Below are 12949 nucleotides of genomic sequence, written 5' to 3' on the forward strand. Positions count from 1 at the left end.
AGTGAAGCTGACGGGAGCTAAGCAACTGAAATATTGAAAATGAGTGATAATGAACACAACTAATAGTATACCGTCGGTGGGTTGTAAACCCAGTGAAACCATACATCTCGCAATATAGTGCATGCTTGTTTGGAAAGAGTGGTGGAATGAATGTCAATAGCTGCCTGAAGCTGAACGGGGACAAAATTGAGCTTATGATGCTCAGAAATAAGACGGTCCCCAGGGCTAAGATAAGCTGGCCTACATGTGTAGGCAGTCCACCTATCCCCAATTCGACTATCAAAAACCTCGGCTTCTGGCTCGATAATGAGCTAACTATGGAAAACCAAGTGAAAAAGCTAGCAGTAACCTGTTTTGGGCTACTTAGAATGCTCCTCAAAATCCTAGAACGCATTCCCTCGCAGCTCAGGAAGACAGTAATCCATGCGCTGATTACATCACGCTTGGACTATGGGAACACCCTCTTTCTGGGAGCACCAAAATGTGTCACAAAAAAACTACTGGTTGTACAGAATGCCACAGTTAGACTGCTGTGTAAAGCCCCCATACAGGAATCCATGGGGAAGCACTTAAAAGTACTACACTGGTTGCCAATCGAGGCGAGAATCAAATTCAAGGCACTCTGCCTGACACATCAGGCCATTCACGACAAGGGCCCGACAAAATCAGAGATCTGGTAAGCCAATATGCCCCAAACAGAAGCCTTTGCTTTGGCACCAAATGGTTACTAAAAACAATCGGAATCAAAAGAGCCAGATGGGGCGGCAGATCTTTTGCACACTTGCCACCCAAGCTATGGGACTCTATGCCAAGGGAGTGTAGAATTGTGGAAGCTGAATCAATTTTCCGAAAAAAGGTCAAGACTTGGCTCTTTAATCAATACCATTAACCTCCCTTGGTCTCAGTCTGGACTGCTCTGCTAGTGCTGGGAAGCCCTTGGGCAGTCATGCGCTCTATAAATCCACTAAACATAAACATAAACATGCTCTGTGTAGGTGAGACCTAAAGAGCAGCATAACACACCCTTTCCCAGCTTGCTTGTCTTTGGCATTTTCATATGATTTCTTTTATCCCAGCTTATTTAATTCAGGATAAAAATGTGGGCTCAAAGTAGTGAAGTTGGTGACAGGAAAAGATCTCAGTCATCTATGAAAACTGCAAACCCCAACCCCTCCACCTCCGACAGCATCAGCCTACTCACACCCACGAACACAAACCCCAAACAACTGCTCACCCATTGGGAGCCTCTCACACCTCCATCTTGAACTCCATGCACAGCCACATCTTCAACCTTGGGAGCCAGACAATTGGTGACAAGCTCAAAAAAATCCTGAACATCTCCACCACCTCCGCCTCCTTCTCTGAGAACTGGAAACATGCTCAAGTGAGGCCCCTGCTGAAGAAATCATCCATTGACCCAGCAGATCCGAAGAACTACCGGCCCATCTGCCTGCTCCCCTTTCCAGCAAAGGTTCTCGAGAAAGCAATCAACCAGCAACTTCCCGAACACCTGGAACACAAGAACCTTCTGGACTACTCATTCCGGATTCCGAGCCAACCACAGCACTGAGACAGCCCTGATCGTAGCCACCGACATCAGGGCCCTCCTGGACTGGGGCAAAATGGCAGCCCTCATCGTCCTGGCCCTGTCAGATGCCTTCGACACCATCTCCCAAAACACCTTGATCACAGACTCCACCACATCGGAATCCAGGGAGAGGCTCGCAAATGGATCACCTCACAGGAAGAACCCAAAGAATCTGTCTCCCACCATTTACCTCGGAACCAAAGAAGATTATCCTCGGCATCCTGCAAGGTTCAGCCCTCTGCCCTACCCTCTTCCACACTTACATGACTCCCCCCCCCCCCCCGCCCAAGCCAAAACCGTCAGATCACACAGACTCAACATCATCTCCTACGCCAATGACACGCAGCTCATCCTCTTAATGGTAGAAGACGCCTCCACAACCAGAGCCAACTTCCACATATGTATGATGAATGTTACAGACTGGATGAACAACTGTCTGAAGCTCAACACAGACGTCCTTATCTTCTGGAACAACACCTTGCCATGGAACGATGCATTTCAGCCTGCTGAACTTGGCCCATCCCCCACCCTGACAGACCATGCCTGCAACCTCTGCATCATCTTGGACAGCAAGCTATCTATGAAGAAACAGGTAAACGTAGACTTATCTGCCTACTTCCACACCCTAAGCATGCTCCACAAGATCTTTAGGTGGCTCCCATTCGGCACCAGGCCCTTGTCACCAGCATGCTGGACTACGGTAACACACACTACGTAGGAGTCACTGCACGCCTCCTGAAAAGACTACATACAATACAAACTCAGTGGCAAGACTCGTCCTCGACCTCCCCAGATGGTCCTCATCACACCCCACCCAAAGAAGCTACACTGGCTCCCGATCCAGAAGAGATGCCAGTTCAAGATGCTGACCCAAGCATACAAAGCCTGTGCAATGAAGGACAAGCATACATCAACAAACACATGACCTTCCACCAGCCGACACCTACAATCCACCTCCCACTTCCTCGCTGACACCCCACAGATCCTCCAAGGCAATAGCGGAGGACGCTCCTTCTCACACCTGGTGGTCATAGCTTGGAACGACCTTCCCCTGCACCTCAGGACTACCCCATCGCTTTGGCAATTCAGGAAAGGACTCGAGGCCTAGCTGTTCGAACGAACAGATCACCACAAAGCAGTTAGCAACTCCAGCCCCTTGAGACCCGCACAGGTGTTTTGCTGACAGGACTAAGTTTGTAGCAACTTTAGGTATATATATCCCATTCTTGAACCTCCGACAGTTAGGCAAATAGTCAGTGGGGCGGCAGATATCGGTAGAGTTGAAAAGGGCTTGTTTTTTTGGTGGTTGAATGGATTTATCTTTAATGCATCTCAAGGGTTTCATGACTTCACTTTTAACTTTTTGTGTAGTTACTCGAAGTGTAGAATTGAAGGGAGACTTACTTTTATTGTACCATCTCAGTCAATGCACGCGTTATGTTGCCTAAAGTTCTATCATGACTTCAATATACCCCTAATATTCTAATGTGGCAACCCTACCCTGTGTGTCCTTTCTGAGGGTTTTCATCCTGTGAAACACTTACGTTATTTTCATTCTTCTTTTTGTATTCTGTTTCATATTCAAATAATCTCTTTTCAAAATGACAAGTTTTGCATATAGTTCATAAAAAATTCCAGCTTTTTTTTCCTTCATTGTCTAATATTTACACATATTAAATTAATCCTTGGAACAATAAATGTTTTTTAAGGTCCCGCTTAGACCAATGTGTAGGAATAGAAGGAAATTTGAAGGCTTGAAGTTTTGCTCCTGTATTTTCTCAAGTTGCTTGTGGGATTCTTCTAGTCCAGGACCGTAGGGGCTACTTCAAATCAGTTATGGTAAAATTGACTTGCAAATAAAATTTGAGATTTCTTGTATCCGAGTTAACTACGAAGCCAAGGACTAAGTGCCAGGCTGAAGATCTTAAATATACCTTTAAATATATCCAGGATTAATTTATAGGGAATGATAATACACTGCATCTATCATTCAATACTGTCTCTGGATGCTAAATAGCAAATGTTGTCATCAGTAGACCCAAATGCTAATCCTACCCTACTGGGGCCTGCAGCATTCACTCAGATCTTTGTAAGAGATTTACAATAGTAGAGGGCTCCCCAACTGCTCAGAGAGCACGTGTTGATAGGTCCCATATTAATGTGCCAGAATCAAGTGCAGGCACATTAGGGGAAGCTTGTGGGTTTGTGTGTGCTGGTACATTTGAAAGAAGTGTCTCAAAAGCAAACTTCCCTGTCTCTTCTTTCATAGTTGGAGGTCTAAGAAGCACATTTAATTGTGTAAGGTAATGATGCTAAATGTCTGTATTTCCCTCTCAGCTCCTAAACTGACTGTTGCCGTGGGCTATATACAGTGGGAGGAGCAGACTTCGGTCCAGATCTTGCGAATGGAGCGTGCACTGCGACCTGTGGTAAGAGACGGCACAGCAGTAATTCCCATGCCTAAGCTGAATGAATCTGTCTTGAAATCAATCCTGGGTTTCTTGTTTTCAGGTGAAGTAACTCCTTCGCTCAAGATGATATTTTAGAATGGAGTATGAGTAAACTAAGTCTGTTATTTTGTGCCATGTTTTTTTGAATTTATTTTTTATTGATTCAATCCATGTCACAAACATATAGCATAACAGTTATAATCAGAACTAACAAACTTGTCAATACATACAGTTAACAATCGTAAAGTACGTTCGAAAGGGAAGGAGCAACTAAACAAATTATAATCATATTATCATTAAGCAACCTAAATCAATGATCTATTTCATATACTGTATCATAGACTCCCATATCTGAATACCACGTTTTTGCCGTTTAACTGATTTTACCGCATATAGACTATATTCCATATTAAAGACATGATAAAACTTTGCCCGCCACATCTCAAATGTGGGAGCCTCTCTCTGCAACCAGCATGAGGCAATACACAGACGAGCAACTGCAACAGCAATAAATAATAAATATTCAAATTTGTACATTGGTTGCTCACCTGAGCCGTTCCCCCATGTCCCCAAGAACATCATTACCGTTGATATTGATATAGAAATACCTGTGACTTCTTGCAGAAATAATGCTATTTGTTGCTTAAATTGCGACAGTGCAGTACATTAAAAAAAAACGTGCACGCTATCTGCACTGACATCTAAAACATTTACCATCGTTGTTCCCACCCCATTTCATCATGCGTTCAGCTGTATGATATAAATAAAAGATGGTCTTAAAATGCTGCGTTTGTAAATTCGATGATAACAATATTTTTCCTGCTATATCTATGGAAGTCTGCATCACCTCTCCCTCAATCCCTAAGCGTGTAGTCCGCTTCAGGTCATAAGCAGCTAAATCGTCCTTTTGAGATTCGATTAGCATATCATATAATACACCTATCTTGGCCTTCCTTCTAATAGCCTCTACCATTGGTAATATCGTAATTCCCTCATACAGGTGATGTCTGACAAGATAATCACGCAATTGCAAGTGCTTAAAAAAGTCATGATGTTGAAGTTGATAGCTTTCAACTAATTCCGCAAATGAGCATATCACCCCACCATTGTATAAATCACCCAAATATCGAGTCCCCTGCGTCTTCCAATACAGCATCTTAAAATCCCCAAAATATTTCCGGGAACCTGACAGCCGAGTCGAGTGGAGTGTAGTAATTAATTTGTGAAATATTCAGCCACTTACATACCCAAGCCTTGTAAACAGAAATCATAATCTTAAACCTAGTTTTATAGTAACTTGGCTCGGAACATTTTAATAGCATGTTTCCAGCTTCTTCCTCCAACATTAATTGATGTATTGAAGGAGCTTCTGCCACTATCGCGTCTTCCCCTGTCAATAATAAACGTATATTTTCCAATATACAGACATAATACTAGAAGCAAAAATTCGGAACAGACAAGGGGAGAGACACCCTCCCCTGTCTAACGGTAGCATCATGTATTTAAAAGCTCTCCTAGCTTTACGTTGGCCCCAAATGAATCTATCACATATAGCTTGGAGCCCTTGCAACTGTTTATTTGTTAACTCTAATGGCACTGCTCTAAAGTAATGGAACGTTTTAAAAATGACTGTTCTTCCTAAAGTACTCTGTCTCCCAACCAACGTCAGATGCAGACACTCCAGACGATCTAGCTGCTGCTTAACCGCTAAAGTAATAGCACCCCAATTAACCTCAATAAGTTCTTGTATGGACATTCCGATTTTTATACCAAGGTATCGAGCTTCATGAGTTACCCGACTCTTCCCCTTTGCCTTATGTGTGCATACTATCTGAGTTTTGGCCGCATTGAGTTTGTATCCCGACACCGCCCCAAATTTTTCAGCCAACTTTTCAATTTCCCTTATGGCCTGTGCTGGATCAGCCAAGGCAACAACGATATCGTTCGTATATGCTAGAACTCGTATCTGGTAAAGCCCGCATTCCATTGACATTATCCTGCTGCTTTGTTCTAGCATCTGCATGAATGGAGCAATGTACAACGCAAAGAGTAATGGGGAACAGGGACATCCCTGTCTTGATCCCCTGTTAATACAAACTTGCTGGGATTCCCTCCCCATGACACAAATTCTAGCTCTCTGAGATTTGTACATACTTTTAATCGACTTAATAAAATCTGGCCCAAACCCCATCCCACGCATAATACCCCACAGGAAAACCCTAGATACATGGTCAAACGTCTTCTCGGCGTCGAGGAATATTAAGCCCAGCTTTTTATGATACACGTTAGCAAAATCGATAAGAGTAATCACTATGGATATGATTAATGGTGCTTCTACCAGGAATAAATCCATGTTGGGACATTGAAACCAAGGGCGTAATAACCCGTATTAACCTATTAGCTAAAATCTTGGCATAAATGTTCCCATCTGCGTTTTGCAACGATATCGGTCTGTATGATCCTGGTGTATTGGGGGTTTATCCTTTTTTTAAAAAACAACAATATTGGCCTCATCCCAGGACGGAGGTGCATTCCCCAGCTGTGCTTCATGAAAAACGCCCAGCATGTCAATTTTCACAACAGGAAAAAGCAGCTGTTAGATTTCCAATGGCAGTTTATCCGGACCAGCAGCTTTACCCTGTGATAGCTGTCCTACCGCTGCCTCCATTTCCTCAATTGTTATTGATTCTTCCAATCTTGCTTGCTCTTCAACACTTAACCGATTTAATACTAATTTTTGACAAAAGTGTTCCATATCGAATTCCTCAAGATCGTGTTGTTTATATAACTCCTGATAAAACTAATGAAAAAAAACCCATAATACCCTCCTCTGTTTCAACCGTGTTGCCTACCGCATCAATCATGGCTAAAATTCTTTGAGAAGATTGTCTAGCTCTGAGTCTCCGTGCAAGATGCCGCCCAGTCGACTCTCCATATTCATATCTACTTTGTTTATAGGTATTATATTGAATGGCAATTTCCTTGCACCAAGTCGCGTTAATTTTTGCTTTGACAGACGCTAGCTTACTATTTATGGCTTTAACATCTAACCCCGCTCTAAGGATCTTTATCGGTTCCCGTTCCGCTTCCCGAAGCTCGTCCAGCAAGCTGATGAGTTATTGTTTGCCCTTGTCTAAGTTTAGCTAGCCCAAAGATAAGTGCCTCGCCCCATATTCCAGCTTTAAGAGTGTCCCATACAATGGGAACCGAGGCAGATCCCCTATTTACATCAAGAAAATCAATCCCTTGTCCAACTAATCAGATGATCTCTAAATGCCTTATCATTAAATAATTTCCTGTTAAAAGAGAATGTCCTTCCACCCTTCCTCTGCCTAATCATATATAAATCCAGCAAAAGAGGACCATGATCCGCAGTGATTCGAGGCCAGACCTGCATTTTTGCCCCAGCTAAGAGTGCCCTAGACATAAAAATATAGTCTAGTCTTACCAATTTTTGATGTGGATGCGAGTAAAACGTAAATCCCGGATCTGCCTGATATGTCCTCCATGTGCCCTCTAGCCCGTGGTCCCTCAATACTTGAACTAGGGACTTAAAAACATTAGGCTTACGGCCCATATACTTATATTTGGGACTTAAAATTTGCCCTTCTAAATGGATATTAAAGTCCCCACATAAAATTAGCGGAGTGGGCCAAGATCCCAGTTCAACATTTAGATCTTCCAATATACCAGGTTCATCAACATTTGACCCATAAACAGAACAAATAGTAGACTTAGTTGTTCCTATTAAACATTCAACAATCGCCCATCTCCCATAATTATCCGTCTTTACCCTCCCTGTCCCAGTGATCCCACCGTATACCAAAATAGCAACTCCCCTATTGGTGGAGGTCTGCCTAGTTGCCGCCAGAAGTGTGTATCCTAATTCTTCCAACATTCTGCTTTTGACCCACGGAAAGTGTGTTTCCTGGATACACAAAATGTCTGGTTTTATAATACGTAATTCTGTAGCTATCCTACGCATTTTCTTACAATTATTTAAACCACAGATGTTAAAAGAACATGTATAAATTCCATTAGCCGCCATATATCCTATATCTCGTAAAATAAACCAATGATAACTGACTCATTCTAAATCTTAATCCTAATCTTATTCTGATACTTCTTGGCCATCCTAAAAATTTGCGCATGGATTGATTTTTATAAAATACACCCCCCCACCATCCCTTTACACCACACCCTCGACCCCCCATCCCCCCCCCCCCCCCCCCAGTGCCCCCGACCTCAACCCTCCCCTCTTCTCAATTTGCAGGCAAACGGACCCATGGCCATGTTGCTGTAGAGTGAGTTCTCCCCCCTGTGTGCTCCCCCATCCTCCCCATGTCTGTCTAGCTGACACAAGACTAAATTAAATACATTGCTTGGGTTTCCCGTACATTACCACTTTTCTAAATCGAAAAACAATGCACATAACCCAAGCCAAATACTGACACTGCCATATAATACCAACTATAAAATTCTAAACCATTATAGACAGCAAATAAAGGCAGTATAAGACAAAAATACAAAATCAAACATTTATAATGAGACCAAATATTCCTTTGCTGTTAATTCTGTGGTAAAGAACCGTGTTGGACCTTTCACCATCACTTTAAGGGTGGCAGGATTTAGCAAAAACACTTGCGCTCCTTTACCCTGAAAGGGAGTTATTAACTGACGTAACTGCCACCTTTGCTCCACAGTTTGGTGGCAGAAGTCCGGTCGCACAAAAAATTAAGTTCCCTTCACAGCCCACTTTTTATCTGACCGAGCCAGGTCGTATATCGCCGGGCATACCAGAAAATTACTCAAACAAATCAAGATTGCTCTCGGTCTGATGTCCTTATCTCCGGTTTTTATAGGCCTCTGTTTGAATGGGAACATGTGCGCCCTCTGCACTTCATTGGACCAGTTCCAGTCTTTTAATTTTGGGACGGCTTCAGTGAATAATTCCACAACAAATTTGATACCCTCAGGAATTCCTAAAATCCGCAGATTGTTCCTCCGAATACTATTTTCCAGATCTACAAGTTTGGTTTGCGAATTATCCACCACTGTCTTTTGTCTCGCCATATCGTCTTCTAGTGTAGAAATTCTTGCCTCTGCCTCAGTCAACCATTCTGTGAACTCTGTACAGGACTTCGCTATCCGCCTAACAGCATTCTGTAATTTTCGACAGGCAACATGTGTTTTAGTGCTTTCCATGCGAGTCTCAGCCCTGTATTCTGTAATACATTGGTAAATTGATTCTAGTGAAATCTCCCCTCGCTGATTTGATGGTTGAGATTCTTCATCCCCTTCACCCCCCTTTGCCATTGCTAGGGGTGGTTCAATTGCAGCCTGACCAGCAGCTTTAACCTCCTTACAAACCCTTTGCTTTTGTACCATATTAGTTTCGAGATTGTCTTCATCCGGATTTGAAGTATTAAGCTCACTACCAGAGCTAATCCCAGATCTTTAAAAAAAAAAAAGTTTTTCAGCCCTGATTCCTCGTCCTCATCACCATCGTCAGATGAATGATCCGACAGAGAAAAAAAATTGCCTTCCCCTGAATCACTCTTCCTATAGGCACCTTTGAGGCCCAGATCGGCTGTTGCATCTGATGTAGTAGTCACCTCTTGCAGGCTTGTTTGTGCTGCTGCAGAATTAATAATATTTGCGGTCACTCCTATATCTGGAAGCACAGATGCTGTCTCTTGATCCATACCTTTTTGAATTGACTGGTCGTTATAGTGCTCCTTTCTCTGTGCTCCCTCAGAATGCTCACTCATAGACATTCCCTCGTGCCATGTTTTTGTTGTTGTTAAGAGCAAACATACCAGGCATCCCATGCAATTGAAAAAAGAGATAAATTGAGGCCAACATAACTAAACTGGAAAGGGAGGTTTCATTGCTTCCAGATGGGGAAAGGATGTCACAGCGGAAAAATGTAGGTTAAGTGAAGCGTATGATTCATTGGACAAATCTGTTTATACCTCGTATAGGAAGCATCTGCATGGAGAAAAGGTTAAAGTGGGTGAGATGCTAGCATGGCTGCTGAAGCAGGAAACTCACAACAGAATATATTAAACATAATTAACCTAATTTAACAAGGTTTGTTTCTGCCTGACTATGGTGAATTATAGAGATGGGAAAATATCCAAGGTTCGAAGCTAAATGTATCCAGTGGTGATAGGACCCACTCACATTTACCTGTTGGGAAAACCTTATACTTCTAAGAATGGTAAAATACAGCAAACATCTGTAGCCCTAAGTAAAGTAAGGTCCCCGAGATTGGATTGTTGTATTAGGCTGCACCTGAGTAGACTACAGCGAACAAACTGCATATTATTAGATTCCATAGTGGGATTGCCTTCCATATGGTTAGCAGTGAATGAAATTATTAATGTGAAATGTTATGAATTAGGGTAACTGCTAGTCTGTTGTGATTTACAATGTGTGGATTTAAATGTTTACTCGGTTTTCATTTAGCGTATATTGACTGTGGAAAAAAATAATTTTTCGAGGTACTCTCATTCAACAAGTAATAACACATACTAATGTATAAGGCTAAGATTTGTCACTTTTAACATTTAGCTGCCTTCAGGTTGAACAACAACTATCCCTCTATGTCCACCAACAATTGACAGGAGAATCCTTGGAAACATAAGTGTCCCGATTGTTCTGGAATTTTAATGCTTGTAACAGGCTGTTTATTATAACAAGTCAATGTTAAAGTTTAGTTAACTAGAACCTATGAAATGTTTAGAAGACCCTTTTTAACTGTAAGTGTCCCCATTCACCTGCAGTGGATGGTTGTTGCTCTTCAGTGCTCTGACAATAACCAGGAACATTTAGGGGTGAGTGACAAAGATTTCCTATTTACCCACTGTATTCTTGACCGAGTTATCCAGCCAGTCAAATACCATAGATAGGCCTTTGCCTCTCAAAAGTCAGACCTACTAAAAACATAACAATCGACTTTATATATATATATATATATATATATATATATATATATATACACACACACACTTTTCCCCGTAAAAGCCTTTAATGGTATGCATGTCATCCAATCTCAGTCCTTATTTAAGCATACGACCACAGCCTTACGCGTTTCGTGGCTTCACTTCATCAGAGACTGGGAGGTCGAAAGAGGCATTGCGGGTCACGCCTCCCTTTTAAACAATATCCTACGCTGTCATGCAGCTGCTCTAAATGAGTCTGTATGTAGTGTTTCTGGGAGATGTAGTCCGCCATTTATCCTCAAATGGATGCCCCTTGAATGAATGCTGGGTACAAAGCTCACCATGAGCCCCAAGAAACGATGTCATGCTCAATCCAGGAAGTGCATTCCACTATTGAGTCCCACATTGAGACTCCGTGGCCCCCTTTAGACCTGGGGTGGTGCTTGCTTAGCGGCAGGACGGCCGCTTAATAATCAAGGCTCAGTGGGGTGTCCAACAAAGTAAGCAGCACTCGAACTCAGCTCCGCTTTTCCCCGTAAAAGCCTTTAATGCTATGCATGTAATCCAATCTCAGTCCTTATTTAAGCATACGACCACAGCCTTACGCGTTTCGTGGCTTCACTTCATCAGAGACTGGGAGGACGAAAGAAGCATTGCGGGTCACGCCTCCCTTTTAAACAATATCCTACGCTGTCATGCAGCTGCTCTGAATGAGTCTGTATGTAGTGTTTCTGGGAGATGTAGTCCGCCATTTATCCTCCAATGGATGCCCCTTGAATGAATGCTGGGTACAAAGCTCACCATGAGCCCCAAGAAACGATGTCATGCTCAATCCAGGAAGTGCATTCCACTATTGAGTCCCACATTGAGACTCCGTGGCCCATACCATTAAAGGCTTTTATGGGGAAAAGCGGAGCACAGGGTCAAGACGGATTTGCATATGGCTATGTCTGAACTGGTGTGGCGTGGTGAGCAAAATAACGATGGATTAAACCTAGATCTGTGACTGGGGGTGAATGTTTGACAATGTTCAACATTCCGTCCATCATCTTTTTGTGTTGCATTTCCGTGTATGCCCCACTGGGTCTGCAGCGATTGACATTGACGGATGTAGGGACACTTTTACTAAACTTACCGGTTGGGACGTTGATTATGGGAGGTGACTTTAACCTGACTATGGATGGTCTACTGGATAGATCCCCGCCTAGACGTGACTCTGCACACGGCTCCCAGCTACGAGAGTTTATCGACGCATTAGGGATAGTGGATATCTGGAGATGGGCGCACCCCCACGACACACACTTTATGTTCCAGTCTGGTGTGCACGGCAGTCAATCACGAATCGCCTACTTCTTTACACATAAACAAAACATACACACATTTTCTGATTCTGCGTGTTTGGCACGGGGGATATCAGATCATTACCTGTGTCGACGGTTCTTGGTGTGCAGCGCCCGCCACAACCTGGTCCGATAATGATTCAGCCCTGGGCAATAAAGATTCCACATATTAGAGACACCTTGCGGAAAGACACTGACTATTACTTTGAGGAGAAAATAGGTTCGGTTCAGTCAGCAATTACGCTCTGGGGGGCATACGGTGCAGTGATCAAAGGGAGGGCACTTTCTGTGATGGCGGGCCACAGGGCTGAGCGCCGTCGGAGGGTGCTGGAGCTGGAAACCGAGGTCCTGCGCCTTGAAGTCACCGTTTCCCGGGATCCAGACCCCAACACTCAACACCTGCTTAATGTTAAAAGACAAGATTACAGACAGTTACTGCTAGAGGACGCCAATAGGCGCACTCTGGCCACCCAGCATCAGATATACGAACAGGGAGAACAAACTGGCAAGTTGCTGGCGTGGCTGGAGCGCAAAGAACAATCAGCGAGATGGGTACATGCAATAAGGGGGCCTGATAGTGACCTGATTACGGACCCGCAGGGCATCGCTGAGACCTTTGCAAAT

At 43.3% G+C, this 12949-nt stretch overlaps 1 protein-coding gene across 2 annotated transcripts in view; it reads left to right on the forward strand.

The window, feature by feature from the left end:
* MTFMT (mitochondrial methionyl-tRNA formyltransferase) overlaps positions 1 to 12949 on the forward strand; it is a 94657-nt gene that overhangs the window by 16250 nt on the left and 65458 nt on the right. For both annotated transcript variants that reach the window (XM_085644577.1, XM_085644578.1), the window contains exon 6: positions 3926 to 4017. In XM_085644577.1, the coding sequence (XP_085500703.1) occupies positions 3926 to 4017 (92 nt within the window). The remainder of the gene's footprint in view (positions 1 to 3925; positions 4018 to 12949) is intronic.

This window comes from Triturus cristatus, chromosome 3_1 (assembly GCF_964204655.1).
Source record: "Triturus cristatus chromosome 3_1, aTriCri1.1, whole genome shotgun sequence".
Lineage (NCBI taxonomy): Eukaryota > Metazoa > Chordata > Amphibia > Caudata > Salamandridae > Triturus > Triturus cristatus.